At 39.8% G+C, this 18,686-nt stretch overlaps 1 protein-coding gene across 1 annotated transcript; it reads right to left on the reverse strand.

Annotated features, from left to right (window-relative positions):
* Nucleotides 1-12,658: 12,658 nt before the first annotated feature.
* On the reverse strand, nt 12,659-15,258 carry LOC106348442 (GDSL esterase/lipase At1g54020-like). Its single transcript, NM_001316050.1, is given in 5 exon segments — nt 12,659-13,128; nt 13,217-13,469; nt 13,573-13,773; nt 13,937-14,055; nt 14,996-15,258. Coding segments are annotated over 5 exon segments (1,152 nt in total). The 5' UTR covers nt 15,252-15,258; the 3' UTR covers nt 12,659-12,805.
* Between the last annotated feature and the right edge of the window lie 3,428 nt (nt 15,259-18,686).

Consider the following 18,686-nt stretch of genomic DNA (forward strand, 5'->3'; position numbering starts at 1 on the left):
ATCAGCATGGCCTTTGTGATTCTTGCGAGACGACAGAGCTTCGAATTCGGGCTTCCTTTTACTATGGCCATATCTCGAACTGTTGTAGTTACGATCGGTACGATCTTTGTAGGAAATCGAGGCTTGAGTAGGCCTAGCATTTATCCTATATTCCTTCTTCACAAGCTGATACTGCGATCCCTCAGCTGGTAACTGTACCCGCGCGAAGACGTCAGGACGGTCCAGCTGGGGAAGTGTCTTGTCCTTTATACCCAGTGAAGAGTAATACTCCTTCTCGTGAGTAAGCATACCACAAGTGGAGCAATGCTTAAACAGCATATCATACTTGATTTCGATCGTAACCTCATCTCCTTCCGGTGATTCAGCATTTCTTGAGAACTTCAGAGGTCGCCGAGTATCTATGTCGATGAGCATCCTGCCCTCCGCAAGCTCTAATGTGTCGACATTGACATGATCTAACCGAGAACCTATTTCTCGCATATTGTTTTCAGTCCATAGGTGCAGAGGGACACCAATCAGTCGAGTCCAAAAAGGAATCATCCAAGGGTAGTCATCATGGACAATAGGTTCCCATCGGACCAAGACAAACATGCAGAAGTTAAAGTGAAAAGGACCCTATCGAAGAACAGAGTTGAGATCATCTTCTGAGGAGAAGTTGAGAAGAAATTTCCCATTGCCCAGATCATTAGCAACAATGCGATCATCCATACCCCATTGTGATGGCATTTTCTGAAGAAGCTTTTCAACATTTTGTTTCTTTGGGTTGAGAATCTTGCCAATCAGTGACAACCGGAACTCTTTGATATTGTGAGCATTATCCTGATCCGAAAGCTTGATCGGTTCATCATCATCTTCATAGAGAATTCCCTTGCCCTTAATATCCGCCAGATGATTGGACTTGTTCCGGTAAGATGACCCCATACGAAGATACGAGGTTCTGATATCTCTGGTACAGAGATATAAAGAGAACAGAGCTGGACGCTGCAACTTACGATCGAAGCAAGCAATTCAAACTACCACAGTTCAAATCAAACAAATCCAGACCAACAAAGGTTGATGTTTGGATGGCTGTTGAGACAACGAAAACGACACAGTACTGGTGTGATGGATCGTAGGAAGGCGATCTATTGAAATGATGTCGTCGTATCAAACTCTGATCTTCAATTGATCCAAACGTCAAGAGACGTCGTGACAAAGTATCTGTCAACCAGATCGTGTCGACAATGATGGTACACAATTAAACAACCCAAAGTGTGTGGGCGTAGAACAAAGGAAACATGTAGTGTTTGGAGTTGCTTGAGAAAGACGCCACCGGTGGTATTGTAAGGAACGAAAAGAGACGCCACAAGGAGTGTCGTAGAGTTTCCCTTGTGATGATGATGCCGCCGCCGTGAGAACCGTATGAAGAAATCGCCCTCAGAGATGATCAGATCTGAAAGTCGCCTTCTCCATCGCCAGAAGCCCTAGTCGCTACTCTCTTATAAATTTGTTAATTTATTATTTAACCGCGGCTGCATTTTGTAGTTAACAAGTCATAAGTATCCCACAAACGCATCAATTTCTAACCGCAGTACCAGTCGTACAAATCTTTTAAAACCGCTAGAAACCGCAACCACCCGCATCCGCAAACTCCCGCAACAGCAACCGTAACCGCTACGCTTGAACCATCAGACTCTTACTAGGTCGCGATTAATACAACATCTGCAATATTCACATTATATTAATTAAATTAGTAATTAGATTACAATCTATTATAAATTAATATAGTATTATTATTTTAATTTTAAAAATAAGATTATGTCAGTAAAATCTATCAATTAGGAACAGTGTTCTTAAACCCGGACCAAACCGGCAGTCGGACCGGGTTGAACCATGAACCAAAAATAATTCGGGTTGGGTTAATGATAAAACCCAACTAAAATCAAACCAGTTAAAAACCCCTATCGAACCGTCAAAAACCCAGGAACCGGCGACCTAATGAACCGGTCAAACCTGGTTCGTATATAAGCCAAAATTTTGTTAATGAAACAATTAACTTTTCTTCTTTTTTAAGTAAAAATAAGATTTATTAAAGATTAATAAAGTATCGTCTCTCGTCTTTTTCTTTTGTCGTCTCTACAACTCATAAATTACAAGATTCACAAAGTTTAATATTCACGTCAACATATTGTTTGTGGCTACTTCTCACTTTGTTTAAATTTTATTTTATGATCACTTGTTTTGAAGACTTTAAATAATTGAAACATTTACGTTTGTGAAATTTGTATTTCAAAATATATTTTTTACCTAATGTGTATATAATTTTTTTTTAAAGGTGATGAAAATTTTGAGTGATGAGATCTACGAAAAAAGATTAAATGTGATTTTCATATTGATTTTAGATTTTAATTGTTATTTTTCAGTTTTTCTACGCATTATGGATATTTAAACATTTTCTTTAATTTGATCTTTTTTTTTTGAAGAATATGCATATTATTTATAAAATATCATTAAATTTAATTTAATCTAAGTAGACCTGATCGAACCCGGTTCAAACCCGGTCGAACAACAATGACCATGACCCAAAACATTTCCGGTTTGCTAGCCGGTCCGGTTTTAAAAACACTGATTAGAAACAAAAAATGTTTGAAACTTTTTATAGATAAAAAACTGTTTTTACTCACATTTAAGAAAATCAAATCAAATTGTTTGAAAAACAGCCCTAAAATGATTCATGAACCAACACACGACATATTACTAAACATTCAGAAGAAAATCTGATCCATAAATGTAGTTCCCGTATCTTACCCCTACATATACTTTTTGAACTTTCGCTCTCACTCGATTGATGTTTAACTTAGACATTAGAAGACGTTTTAGAGAAACCCATATTTTCTCCGAGCTATCTTCACACCTTTTTTCACTTGAAACACGGACGCATGTCAGAGCAACACAGTGGAAGCGATCTTATTGGGGTCTTTAGACGAAGCATTTTCTTATTTTGCCAAGTAGACGGATGTTTATTATCTGTTTATCAACTATTACTGAAAGAACATATGATATCTCTAGTACAGAAGAACTGTCTGTAAGACAAAAAGAGTTGGTGCTGATAGAAAGAAGGTGATGTTTTATTGCGTAAGACGAAGGAGCTATTTGTCACACACTGTAAGCCAGTGACATGTTGATACAACGGGTCTGATTGGTTACTGTTGTAGCTTTATATTTTACTGTGGAATGTAAGCTGTAGGATTTTGTGCTGTAGTTTTAGATTTTTTTGTTGTAGAATCTAAGCTGTAGGTTTTGAATTGTAGATTAAGATTTTTTAATATATAATTTAAATTATAGATTTTTTTAATATTATTATCAAAATTCGATTATGATTTTTTTGAAACAGTTGTTATATGCAGCTGACTAAATATTAAGTTGTGATTCAAAATTAAAACTAAATTAATATAAATTATTATTGTATAATTATTATTGTATAACTATAAAAGGTTATTGTGTAAATATATATTCCATATATGATATTTAATCACTAAATGTAAAATTTATATTTATATTTATATGTTATACATAATATTTACATAATAATTATAATATTCTAGTAGTTTATATCTATATTGTAAATATACATTATATAATTAGTAGAGAGAAAGAAAGATATTTGTCAAAAGAAAGAGAAAAAAATTTCAAAGCACTTAAACTAGTGCTCTAGGAAAATGGCCGTGCAAAGTCGTATATTGTAGAGTGAGTTCATTATGGCTGTAGGTTTCCAAAAATAAATAACAGCTTGCTTACTTTAGTTTTGGTGCTGTGGAAAAAAATGAGGCTGTGCACAGCATCCACGGCTCTCTCCAATCAACATAAGCTAATGTTCTGTTGTACCAAAAGTAGAATTATTGACAAATACGAGAAAATGATGTGGCAATAAAGAATATTTCAAAATGTTCCTTCGTATGTTGCTTACGATTGGTGTAGCTTGGAAAAGAAACAGGGGCGAATCTATAATGTTTAATGGGTAGATGCACAACTCATTAAAAAACATATAAATGAATGACATATAGCTGAGATCGAACATTAGATTCCATGGGTGCACAAGAAGATTTTTTCCATTTTAGCTATAGTTGAAACTTAATCGTTTACATACAATTTTTTTTTATCGATAAAATTATGGATGCACTCGACCCCATAAGCCTTGTTCTGCCTTCGCCCCTGAGAAGAAGTTTATTTCATCATATCAAAGAGTGTGATGGTATGAGAAAAGGAAGTTAGAAATATTGAAGATATTTTCTATTGGTGGGGTTCCTGTGTTTAAGACAACTAAGGCGGTAAGGTTTAGGGTGTCATGCCCTTGGTTGGAAAAAATACATCAACTCCGACTGCTTTTTCTGAAAACAAATTATCGAAGACGGCTTGTTGTAGGCAGGAAAGTACTCTTGAACATTAAACCCCGGTTTTCAGTATTTTCTCTGAAACTGAAGTTGTGTTTGGCGCTTAGAAATTTCGAACTCTTGAAAATCCCGGTTAAAATTCAGTGCTTTAATTTCTGAGAGAATATCGATAAACATGTCTGTCAATAACATCCTAGCTAGTACAAAGAACAAGCCACAACTTCTTAATATTCTTACTTCATCTCTTCTCAATTAATTTTCAATTACTCGCTCATTTCTAAAGCCACAGACAACGAAGAAGGTAACAATGGCTTGGCTACATGAATGAGTATAATCTCATCTTCATCGTAACACGAGAATAACTCCTCTCATTACTCTTCAGTCACTATAATCTCACTATTTATAATATGTATAATTTTCTTTCAATTTTTATGTGACAACCCGTCCTCACTCGGAACCTTGCTCATAGCCCTGCGGGGCACCGACCCTAACCCCTCACATGTAAGTGCTCACTGACTCCTCCATGTAGGTTATTGATGTGTTTGGCGTTACTCAAACCAAAATCTCTCCCTTTAGCAACACTCCTACGCGATGAGTTGTCACCAATTGATTTGCATAAACAACCTAATTATGAAGTCAATGAGGGTTCATAAGCAAAGGGTTGGGATCGATGCCCTGCAGGGTCAGCATGGGGCCCACGGAGCTTGTAATTCCCACGGGGTGGGTTGTTACATTTTATTTCCACTGCATCATGCTCTGTTGTAGTACTTAGATGCTTATGGAAATTTTGTTCTGTTTCTTAAAGAATTGATTGCTGATTACTCAAAAACAGAGCATAACGATTTAAGAACTATCTTAGAACAGATCATGATCGATTCAAGAACTGTCTCAAAAACAGAGCATGAAAGACTTAATAATTGTCTTAGAAGCATAGAAAACAACCTTACCCAAATCTGGGTACAGATTCAGCAGGAACCCAAATCCAATGTGTTGATGATATTTATATTGACAACTTTTCTCATAAATTACTTCAGAAATCTCCGACGATTTCAAATAATCCATTTTGTGATCATGAATTTCATTGGAACCTCGGAAATTACCAATAAATTTTCGTCAAAAGTTTGAACCATCATACCGAGAACATGGTATGTCAGTAACATTCCAAGAACTTAGCCACGACTATGATTTTCCGAGACCCAAACTCCGATGATTTGACGTTTCTTGAATATTTACCCGAATAGTTGATTCCAACAACCCTATGAGAATTGTTGCCATCGAGAGTTAGGTGTTTTTCTTGTAAGATAGAAATATAAAAATATTCACACGTCTAAGATTTTATTTTGAGATGCACGGTGAATGTCTGTGACATCGTCCCATCAGACAAAAAGATGAGATATGGTGCTGGTAGTTCTAAGGAGACTTCATTGTCGGAAAAGACATTGATGCACTAATGCTACTGGTGGTAGTCAAGCATGATGTGCTTGTTACCGTTTCCATAATCCATGTAGAAAATAACGGTAGATCAAACTAAGTGTACTTAATACCATTTGCAATTGTAATTGTTTTCTTTGTCGAGTGGATTTGTTTCTAGATTAGGTTCCAGAAATGTAGGGACAACCGAATCTCGTGAAAAAAACTATGTGTCTTCTTCACTTTACGCATTTACATACCATTACGTTATTCTCATCGATCAAACATAAATATAGCCCGAATCCGAACTAACAGTAACATCAGAAGATAATTATCCCCGATCAATGCTAAGACCACACTAGCACAAAATGATCCAACAACATCGTTTTGAACAGTATCATGTTTGTACAATACTTCTTTGTAAATATTTTTGCTCCGGTTTGTGTAACCAACAAAGACAAATTATAAATTATTTACGAGGTTGTAAAAACAAATAATGAGACTGCTTTTTACTTTTAATGGCTTATTATAGATGTCGTTAGACTTCTAGTTTGATTTTTAATAGTGACGCCCTTAGGGACACATTCCCTTAGGAAAGAAGTAGAAAGTTATAGAATTCTCTCTGGCTCGAGCAACAAGAGGAGTCTTTACCCGCTGGTTTTTAGAAAGTTCCTGAAGTTGACTTGCCCATATTAGAAAGATTCCCTGATACAAAACCCCCCACTTTCAAAAACCCCCATCTCCTTTTGGTAATATCCCCGGGGCTGTGGCCTTAACGGTCATTACCCAGCGGTCTCTTCCTCGCTCCCTCGCCGGAACTCCGGTACGCAACCGTCGAAGATCACCAATGGAGCTCTATTTCCCAACGAAAGAGGGTCGGATAGCAATGGATAACATCTGGTTCATTGGAAGACAAAGTTCTCTCTCTACCTAGAGAAACAAGCCTTCGGAGTCGACTGAAACTCCTCCGAGCGTAGAACAGCAACCGTCGAGCAGTATACATCCGAAGATAACTACGAGGCTTCTGATACCGATCTACTTTCCATTGGCCCTCGAGAACTAGATACTTGTCCGGAGTTTAAGGTATGGCAAAACGTCTCACAGCTGAGGAGAAAGGTAAAGGGATAGCAACTAAACAATTTGAACCTCGCCGCATCAGAATCCGAGCACCAGACTTCGACCCATCTTCTCTGATTCTGGATAACACCCTTACGCTAATTGGCCGGCTCACAAACCCCAGTGAACAGAACATGGTTTCAGTTCTTTCCTATCTGCCTAAGAGATGGAATCTCCTAGGAAGGGTTATAGGATCTGAGCTAGGAGATGAGTGCTTCCAATTCTGTTTTGACGAAGAATCAGAACTAAAAAAGGTCATCAACGAACGACCTTATCAGTTTGGTCGTTTGATGATTATACTACAACGTTGGGAACCAATAATTTCGCCCACCTTCCCATCGCAAATACCCTTTTGGATTAATATCAAAGGGGTTCCTCTACACTTCTGGCACAAGAAGGTCCTCCGTAACATTGGAATCGAACTGGGTCTGCTTGAAGCATACCAACTCACGAAAACCTCGGCCAGGATCAGGTTGCTACTGGATGGGCTAAAGCCCATCGTCAAGGAGACTATCCTCGAGTTTGACTCAGGAGAGGAAACCAATCTGGTTCTAGATTATGAGAATCTTGGAAACCATTGCTCCTACTGCAATCGTCTCACTCACCTCAGATCGAAATGTCCAGAGCGAGAACAGAGTATGGCCTTGAGTCATAAGGTACCTAGCCCTCCATCAGCTTACGATAGGGCTGGAACCACTAAGACCTACACCGCTAAGCATGCCGTTAATGAACACAGAGCTGGCGCCCCCAATGACTACAAAGCTCCCAATGACCACTTCCACCAGCGAGTTGACAGACATGGGAACCCGTTTGGACAACGAGTGGCTGCTGTTTCCAAAACCGTTGGCGTGAGAAACAAAATCACCCCAGTCCCTAACCGTCCTGGGGATCTTGGAGAATCTGAGAGACAACACAGAGCCTACCCCAGTAGACATTACTACGGAAACTCTCCCCCTTACTCTTCTAGAAGAGTAGACAGACAGACCCAGCGGTCTGACTCCCGAAAAGAACACTCTACAAGAGGCACACCCGAAATCCAGGGTACGGCTATATGGAGAGAAAAGCAACCAACAGAGGAACGCCTTGAAGAGGATTCTCAAAATCTAGTTAGGAGTGCTAGACCTCCTGTGGGGAGGAATCTGGAGACACATGACTTCCCCCCATTGCCTCTGATCCCAACAACGGAGGAAGTCATGGAGGAACTACAGCTAGTTACTCGATTGTACACAAGTTGTGATGACCCCGTAGAGAGCGCCGCCCGTAAACAGAGAGTTCTTGTCAGTGACGCTCAGGGCCTCATGGAGGAGACAGCACAAGGAATCTTTATCGCAGCCCAGAAAGCACAAGCAGCTCAAACTCAACTTCAGGAAGAGATATTGGCTCAGGCCCCGATCATTCTACTCCCGGCTAAACCCACCAATAGGATAGGATCAAGTACTCAACAACCTACTACGGGCATCACTGGTAAGAAGAGGGGACGTCCAGCCAGGACAAGGGATCTACGAATAAGCCCAAAAACGTTTACTGGTGCTTCCTCTTGCAGACGGATCATGTCAAGCATCCACTCATCTTCGGGAGGTGCTGCTGGCACGCCGCATGGTTCTAAAACGTCTCGTGGTGCAGGAACATCGCGCAGAAGGAATCTTGTTCGAACAGCAGGACAGAACTCAGCGCAACTCCCCCCTCTCCCACCCACATCAGATGCCACGACATCAGGAGACAATCCGGTGGATTTTCACCGGCGAAGTCCTCCTCTTCCTTAGCTGTACTCAGCTGGAACTGTTGTGGGTTGGGGAACCCTATAACAGTCCAGCAGATTAGGGAGATCGACAAAAAACACTCTCCCGACATTATGTTCCTCATGGAAACAAAGAATGCTGATAGTGTTGTTCTTGATAAACTAAAAAACCTTCGGTTTGATTCGCATTTTATTGTTTCCGCGTCTGATTCTGGAAGCGGTGGTCTTATTCTACTGTGGAGAAAAGATCTTAACGTTCAAATTCTAAACTCCAGCAAAAATCTCATCGACACGATTATCTCCCATAAGGGAATAACGTTTCACGCCTCCTTCATTTATGGTGAATCGGATGTCACTAATAGAAGCGCTACTTGGAACCTGCTGTCACAAACGTTCTCTGGACGTTCCTCACCTTGGTTCGTCACGGGAGACCTCAATGAGATACTAGAAAATGGCGAGAAATCAGGAGGGGCTCTACGTGCAGAAGGTTCATTTGGGTTGTTTAGAAACTTCCTAGCCCATAATGATTTATTTGATCTAAAACATTCGGGCAACTTCCTCTCTTAGAGAGGTAAAAGGGAAACACACTTAGTCTATTGTAGACTGGACAGAGCCCTAGTCAACAGCAACTGGTCCGAGCTCTACCACAACGGACGCTGCCACTACATGGAATTCCGAGGATCAGATCATCGACCTCGCATTTCCTTTTTTGACTCCAAAAGGAAGAAGAATAGAGCTCTGTTCCGCTTTGATAGAAGGTTTCGGGACAATCCGGAAGTGAAACAACTGATAGCTGAGGCCTGGCAAGCGCAACCGGAAGCTTCAGTGTGTCATCGCCTCTCTCTCTGTCGAAGGGCTATAGCAACCTGGAGTAGAGAACAAGCAATGAACAGCAAGCTCAATATCGACCGAATCTATCGGGAAATAAATGACTCAATGTCCAACCCGGTTGGCTGCAACCTCACGATTTCGTCTATAAACGGGGAGTTACTAGATGCATATCGAGCAGAAGAAGAATTCTAGCGGCAAAGAAGTCGTCTAATGTGGCTAGTAGCGGGGGACAAGAACTCTGGTTACTTTCACGCAGTAGCTAAAGGAAGAGGAGCCCGGAATAAAATCTCGGTCCTAGAGGATGCAGCAGGTACGGTCCTTTACGAGGAGGAACTTATAGCGCAGGAAATAGTCAGGTACTTTCAACAGATCTTCTCCTCTGATGCGACGGGTATAGACGAGGCTGAGATTGATGCAACAATAGCCCAAGCCATCAAACCATGTATATCGAGAGAGATTAATGACAAATTGCTGGAGACTCCGACGACCACTGAGATCAAGAAAGCTTTGTTTGCTATCCATCCGGACAAAGCACCAGGTCCCGATGGATTCTCGGCCTGCTTCTTCCAAGCCAATTGGGAGACTGTCGCAGTTGTTATATCTAGGGACATCACAGAATTCTTTGCCTCAGGCCAACTTCGTCCGAGCATCAACGAGACACATATCCGCCTGATACCAAAGACTACAACATCTAAGCGGGTTGCTGAATATCGTCCTATTGCACTCTGCAACGTCACCTACAAGATCATCTCTTAGTTGATCTCTCTGCGCTTAAAACCGGTTCTCCAGAGCCTCATATCCGAAAATCAATCTGCTTTTGTCTCGGGGAGATTAATTACGGATAATGTTCTCATTACGCATGAGCTTCTGCACTTTCTGAAGCAATCGGGAGCTGTTAAAAATTGTGCCATGGCCGTCAAAACGGACATGAGCAAAGCGTACGATCGGCTCGAGTGGTCATTTATCCGCAAAGTGTTGCTACGGATGGGTTTCTCTGATACTTGGACAGAGCTCATTATCCAGTGTTGTAGCACGGTGTCCTACTCCTTTTTGCTCGACGACTCGGCTCATGGCAAAATTATCCCGACTAGAGGAATTAGACAAGGGGATCCGCTCTCCCTGTATCTATTCATTCTCTGTAGCGAAGTCTTGTCCGGCCTATGCAGCCAGGCTCAGCACAGCGGCCATCTCAAGGGAATCAGCGCAGGTCGACGAGGGCCAAAGATAAATCATCTACTGTTCGCTGACGACACCATGTTCTTTCTCAAGACATACCAGGATAGCTGCACGGCTCTGATTAATATTCTCCACAGCTATGAACAAGCCTCGGGACAGAAGATAAATGTCACCAAATCTTCCATCACCTTTGCGACAAAAACGTCTCAGGAGACACGACATTGTGTCAAATCTTTCCTTGGGATTGTCAAAGAAGGCGGAACAGGCAAGTATCTTGGCCTTCCCGAACTTTTTGGCCGGAGGAAGAAAGACTTATTCACATCTATCGTCGATCGAATTCGAGTTAAAGCCAATAGTTACTCCTCACGGCTACTCTCCCCGGCGGGGAAGCTTATCATGATTAAGGCAGTCTTATTGACCATCCCTACACACGCTAGCTCTTGCTTCCTACTCCCGCTAAGTCTATGCAAAAGGATCCAATCCGCATTTACAAGATTCTGGTGGGACGCGGCTGATCAAAAGAAGATATGCTGGATAGCATGGAGTAAAATAATGCTGCCAAAACTCATGGGAGGGTTGGGGGTAAGAGACATACAGTTGTTCAACGTCGCCCTTTTAGCCAAACAAGCCTGGCGAATCGTCACAGCCCCCAACTGTCTACTCTCACGCGTGCTCCTGGGAAGATATTGCCAGAACAGCAGCTTTGTAGATGTGTTACCAACGTCAAATGCGTCTCACGACTAGAGAAGTGTACTTAAGGGGCGAGATTTACTAATCACCCAACTGGGAAAAGATGTAGGAGACGGAAACTCAACCCGAGTCTGGAAAGATCGTTGGATTTTGAGTAACAATACGGGCACACCAGTAGGTCCACCGAAGGAAATGGATCGCGACCTCATGGTCTCGGACCTGTTGACTAGAGGGACTAATGAATGGAATGTTGCAAAGATTAAAGACCTCTTCCCCTCCTTAGCTTCATGCATTACAAGCATCATCCCAAGTTTACTGGGAGCTCCTGATGAATTTATTTGGATACCTAACAAAGATGGTAAATATACCACAAAATCAGGGTACACTAGTGCAGTAAAGTATAACTCTCTACTTGAAAACGGAGGATCCCCACTACCAGTTCTCGAGTGGAGTAAGAAGGTTTGGGCCTCTCAGTGTCTCCCGAAAATCAAATTATTCATGTGGAAACTGATGCAGGGGGCTCTGCCGCTTGGTGCGAACTTGGAGAAACGAGGATGCGGCTCAACTGTTACCTGCCCAAGGTGTGGAGAGCGAGAAACAGCAAGTGTGGACTGACGCTCCCCTCCAGTACAGTTTTGACCCTGATCAATTCTCGTCCTTAAGCGAGGCGTTACTGTCGGGAATGAGAACCATTTGCCTACCACCAACGGGTGTTTCACAACCCATCTTCCCTTGGATATGCTGGTGCCTTTGGACATCAAGAAACAAGTTGATTTTTGAGAACAAGGTCCTCTCAGCGTCTGAGGTCTTGTCCCTCTCGATCACAAGTGCAAGAGAATGGTGGCTGGCGCAACCCACAGCAATGAAGGCACCCCGTCAACCCAACCTGATAATTCCAACTTTAAATGCAGAAGTCAACTGTGTCTCTGTGTTTACAGATGCAGCATGGAGAGCTTCTGATGGCGCTACTGGATGTGGGTGGATCTTTAAAGACTCAACCCGCCAGAGTACTCAGCATGGGTCTAAATGCTTCGACAACACCGCGTCTGCCCTTACTGGCGAAGCCTTAGCGATTTGTCTGGTCCTTTCACACGCCCTTTCACTGGGATACACCAGAGTCTGTGTTTTTTCAGACTGTCAAGTGCTCGTGAGAGCAATCTGTTCGAAGTCATCACCGGTCGAACTCTACGGATTAGTCTGCGACATCGAACTTCTATCCTCCTTGTTTGATTATTGCACTTTGTCTTTTATTTCTCGTTCCCTAAACTTGGAGGCTGATCTACTTGCTAAATCAGCCCTTTATAATGCTGCACTCACCACATGATTTATTTCATGGTTTGATTTAATATAAGTTGTTTGTGTTCAAAAAAAAAATAGTGACGCCCTTAACAAAACCACGAACATTTTATTTATTACAGAAAGCACAGGATAACATTTTATTTAGAGAAAATTATTAAGCTCCGAACTAGACGAGCTACATAGATTCACTGGCACTGACGACATTGTCGTGGACTAACGATGAATTCTTCTCCACTGGTTCTTTCCAAACCTCAGTCATATTTGTATTAACAGGATAGGTAATAAGTTCACGAATGTTCATGGGTTGGATAACGTTTGGGTCGGCTCCAAAGAGAAGATGAGCGAATGATTCTTGTGCCTTCTCTGAGTTGTGACGTCCATCGAAGTAAAGGTAAGACCTTTGATACTCGCACAGCTTCGAGTGCACGTTGGGTAAACCGCAACCATATGCGTTGTGAGTCCCAGTACCGCAACACGATACATCGGTACGGGAGAAACCTAGTCAATCACAACAAGTATGATCAAACACTAGTTCTAAATAACGATATTAACTATTACTAGTGTATGTATATATTATAATACTTACGGAAATTCATGTTCCTTTGTGTCCTGCGAAGAATGACATTGTAGAAATCGAAGACGGTGAATTGGAAACCCGGTTTGGCTGTCGCTAAGTCATTCATCATCGGTCCGATTTTAGCGTTGTGCAGTTTAGCCAAATCGTTGAGTTTCTCGTAACAGTCGTTACCAGTGTTAAAATCTTGTCTCACGATAGGTAAGCAACCTAGAGGCGGTAACGTATATACAACGAACTTACTAGCTCTGAATGAATACAACATCTGCAATATTCACATAAATTATTTACAGTAACGAATATTATGGATACTATTAAGTATTAACTAATTTTCCCATTCATTTTTAAGTGTAAAAGGACTTAATTACCTCGATATGGTATTTTAGTCTGCTATTGACTGAAGTGACAAAAGCTTCTTGAGCAGAGCCATCGGCAGTAGGATTGCTTTTGGTGAAGTTTAAGTAATCTTCCATACCCATGAATATCATAAACAATGATTTCAGAATGTAATCATCGTTCCAGTTTGATCTCATCTGAGCGAATTTCCTCACTTGTTGATTCAGATTCAACTACAAAAAAAATAAATAAATTAAACGATGCGTTACAAAAGGTACTAGAATTTTGATTATAATTATTTAACCAATAATTTATGACAATTATGACTGATAATAATTATAATAGTAATACACTGTACCTATATATATATATATATATAAAACTAACGAAGCTTACAGAGTCTTTGGGAGTCCCAAGTATAGTAGCGGAGTCTACGGCAAAGCTAGCTCCTCGTGAGACATCGGCGCCGGGTTTAAGCGCCGGCGGTAAATCGTGTGAAATCCCCATGAATTTTGCTGTCATTTTATTCACCCCTCATTAATGTTATGTAGCCCTGGGACGGATCCGGATATCCGGGAAATTTAGGGTATCCGGATCCGGATCCGGATCCGTCGGATCCGTGGATTTAATATTCGGATCCGGATTCGTGGTTTCCGGATATCTGGGTTTCGGATATCCGTCTCGATATTCTATTATCCGCGGATATCCGGATCCGGATCCGGATCCGTCAAAATAAATAAAAATAATTTTTTTAACAAAAAATACAATTTTTTTTTAATATAATACATAAATTAAATATTTATAAATATATTTATATATGTTTATAATATTGTGAAAACTAAAATATAATATTATAAGATTAATTCATGTATAAATATTAATATATCAAATATAAATATTAATAAAATATAAAAATTTAATGTATTTTAAAAATACGGATCCGGATCCGGATATCCGGACCTAAAAATTAAGATATCCGGATCCGGATTCGGTTTGCACGGATCCAAGATTTTACTATCCGGATTCGGATCCGGGCACCCCGGATATCCTATTTTCGGAGCGGATCTCGGATCGAATCCGGATCTCGGATAATAAGTCCGAGGCCTAATGTTATGTACTTTAATTACAAATCTATTTTTACACATATTTATACGATGATGTGCAAAACATGAACTACTCTATGTCTCTGATCTTTTCGCATTAGAACTCTATTTTAAATTATTTATTGATTTAATATATAAGCTCACAAATACGCCATATAATTTATGGCTTTTTTTTTCTTTATTAAAATAAATACGCCATAAATTATATGTTTTCCCAGTTTTTTTTTTCGATCAGAAAAAAATAGTTGTTTCTAGGATTAAAGGTGAAAACAGAAAAAACAAAAACAATAATATTTAAGTAAAAAAACAATAAAATTATGTTGTTCAAAAAAAAGAAAAACAATAAACTTACCAATAAAGTCCGGCACGATTTTTCCATCCGACAACTTGCCGTTGGGGTCATCTCGGGATTTACCGTAAGGCCAGAAGTTTTGAGGAAGTGTACCATTTGTAACGAACTTTCTATTTCCGGCGTCAAAGTTGGAATCTCCGAATGTGAACAATGCCACCGCCGGAATATTTTGTCCGGCGACGATGATAGGGTTGTGGAACAGTGTGTATACAAGAAGTACCCCTAAAACACTCGCTAAACTGAAGGTGGTTGCCATTGTTGTGGAACAGAGGCTGGTAAGATATGTTTGATAAGTTCCCGTGTCCACTACTAGATTTATATATATATTTGAAGCAAAAATAGGTATAAATAATACAGTTTTAAATGACAAGTTTTGTTGAATGTAACATGTCTAAAACATGTGAAATTGCAGAAAAGAAATAATGCTTGTAATATATATGCTGACAAAAAATATAATTATATATAAAAAACAAAGTGACAGCGGTGTGAATGTGAAGTGTTCACTATTCAGTCTCACGTTTTTGATATGTGTTATTGGTTGAAACTAATTCCACGCGTACCTAACTTTTTTTTTGTTTTTTTGTTTTTTTGTTTGTGACTTGTACTTAACTATTCATAAATTTAACGGACCCAAAATTTAACCATCTCTTAAATTCTAGTAATTATATATATGTTTTTAGTTAATCTTTGAAAATTTAATAACTCATTACATTTTCATTTTTGCGATTATGTTATATTTCAAAATAATTTCCTTTTTAACTCGTAGTTGACAAAGCATAATAGAGTTAAAAGGGGTTGACAAACCAGAGTGTTAAAAGTAATTACGTAAATCATTTTAAATTGTTAAATGTTTTTGATATTAAATTAAACCATTTTAAATAAAATATAGTTGGACAAAAGAATAGTATGTTTTAAAAATATTTATTTTTTATTAATCTTATAAAATAGTAATATAGTGATATGTTTTGCATAGACCAATCTTGTAATATTTGATCCAAAAAAAGACCAATCTTGTAATGATATTGTTTAAAAGGTATTGTTCAAATATCACTTAACCTATATAAAAATCATCAAAAGACTGACACATATAAATTCACACATATAATATATCAAGATCTAAGATTATCAGAGGTATTTTGGGTCTAAACTGTAAACACATATAAATTCACACTGTAATTCAGCTATTAACTCTTTCGGTAATAATAAATGATCGGATTACAAGAGAAATGTAACTTATAGGGTAAATCATCGACCATCCTCTTTCTAAATATACGATATATAGAATTTTAATCTTCAGACGATGCTCTTCACTCATATTCAACATAATTTCCGAACACATCACTCTTGGTGGAGCATGATTACTTAGGCATTACAAAACATTTATCCGAAGCTGCTAGTTCTAATGGTAAAACCTTCTTCCCCAAGAGTAGAGGTGCAAAGTTCTGAGTCTCAGCAGTTGCAGAGAGGGGGATCTTATTAAACAACCAATTCTTGTCCCAATAAGAGCTATAAAGATCCATACAGAAAATTGTGCCTCATCCTTCCAAAATATGGAAACTATCTTATGCTCACCCACTATTTCACTAGCCTTTGACACTCGTGGCTAATGTAGAAGCCACTAAAACAGACATTTGCAGTCGTAAACGAACGGCTGGGAAGACAAGAGAGTTCTGGACAATTTTTCAGGGAGAAAGAGTGTCGCTATAGGCGGCCCAACCTTGTAAAGTAACTAAGAAGGTTTAATTTTCTGATGGATGAGAGTTCAATCTGCGATACCATAGCCTTATGTCCTAACCAAATGTTACCACTCCACCCTAAGTGAGAGTAGCTCGTCTTTGTTAGAATATATGATTAGATATGATTAGATATGTATCACAAAGATATTTACATATCTAATCATATCTAATCATATATTCTAACAGTAAAGACCATCGCCGAAGAAGAATAACGTCTGTGCTAAGGAAACGGTGGGGAAGTGAAGAAGAAGAAATGAGAAGAAGGAGAGAGAAGAGGTGAGATTTGGGATTCGCCATTGAGAGAAACCAAACCGATGTCTTGTTGTTTGGTCTGAGTTTTCTATCGACGGTGCTTAGTTAGTTAGTTAGTTAAAGACTTAAAGTTGTGGTTAGAGCCACGTGACCAACGATTGCATTTGTTTAAAACAGAAAAGTTACATTGAAGACTTTTTTCTTGGTTAGTTTTTTTTATTTTTACCAACAACTATCTTATTACTCCAAATTTGAGATGGTCTGGATAATTAGACCGGAATAGAATAATCAATGTAACAAAGCTCTCTTTGAAATGTCGCAATCTTAGTTAAAGAATTCGTAATTCCATTATGTGCCCTTGGGATATGAGATATCTCAAACCGTAGAAAACATATCTGCAGCGTTTTTATCGTTTTCAATTCTGTTACAAAAGTAGGCCAAGCTTGAGGTTCATTTATCATTGTGATCAGATCCTTACAGTCTGTCCCAACGCGCTGACATAACGACTGTTGTAGCATGCTCTCCATTGCCCAGCGCATCGCTTCTATTTCCGAATGTAAAGTAGCCTCTCATCTCCTTAAGTTTCGTGTTCCCATGAGCTGAATCTTTCCAAGATTATCCTTACAACACTGCCACAACCACTGAACTGTTCTGTTGAGGTCCATTTACCATCCACGATACATATATTATCCAGGCTTATGATCTGAGATCTTCACTATTATGCTATTGTGGAGCGGGAGTGACCGTCTCATTTGCATTAAACCATGTTTGACATTCACTTTCTGTATATCTGACTAGCTCCAAAGGATCTCTGTCAATCCCCCTAAAACGTTTGTCATTCCGAACGTTGAAGGTATACCATATTATCCAAAGTTAAGGATCCATGTCCAGTTCTGTTCAACATTGTTATTCTTTCTCCAGAAGAAAGAGTCCATATTGGCATAAATGCTAGGTAAATGAAAGATGTTGGGGTGGAATTATTGTTGGGGTCAAAATCGGTCACGACGGAATCAATGTCGGAAATCTCCCGAGAAATATCTTCTTCGAAAAAAGAAAGATAAAATTCAAAAGAATAGAGAAGCGAGAAAAACTAAGTCAAGTTTCGTAACAAATCCGAAAAAGATTCATGCAATAAATCTTCGAGAAAGGGTGCTCAAAGCCTCAGACAACGGATCCCGGGAAGCAAAACACCCATCGTCCAACTCGCCAAATGGGCGAGTTGGACCAACCACGCCGTCCAACTCGCCAAATGAGCGAGTTGGACCGACCACGCCGTTCAACTTGACAAATGAGCGAGTTGTACCGACCATGCCGTCCAACTCGTCAAATGAGCGAGTTGGGCCGACCACGCCGTCCAACTCGTCAAATGAGCGAGTTGGGCCGACCACGCCGTCCAACTCGTCAAATGAGCGAGTTGGACCGACCACAACATCCAACTCGCCCGTTTTGCGTAAGCTGCCTTCATCCCATACTCGTAGCTCCCTTTTCTCTGATCGGATCGAACTGACTCTTGTTTCGTCCCGATCGGAGTCACCATCGGAACTTTACAGCTTGGAAACCACAAAGAACTCGTTCTCTCGAAGAAAATTTGGATTGATGTATAAAACGGCAACAATTAAACTAAACACCTTTAACTGCTTACGCTATACGAAGAATTTTGATTTTCTTCGGAATTGACGTCGTTTTGAAAACGCTATTTCTAT

Source organism: Brassica napus, chromosome C6 (genome assembly GCF_020379485.1).
Source record: "Brassica napus cultivar Da-Ae chromosome C6, Da-Ae, whole genome shotgun sequence".
Classification (NCBI taxonomy): Eukaryota; Viridiplantae; Streptophyta; class Magnoliopsida; order Brassicales; family Brassicaceae; genus Brassica; species Brassica napus.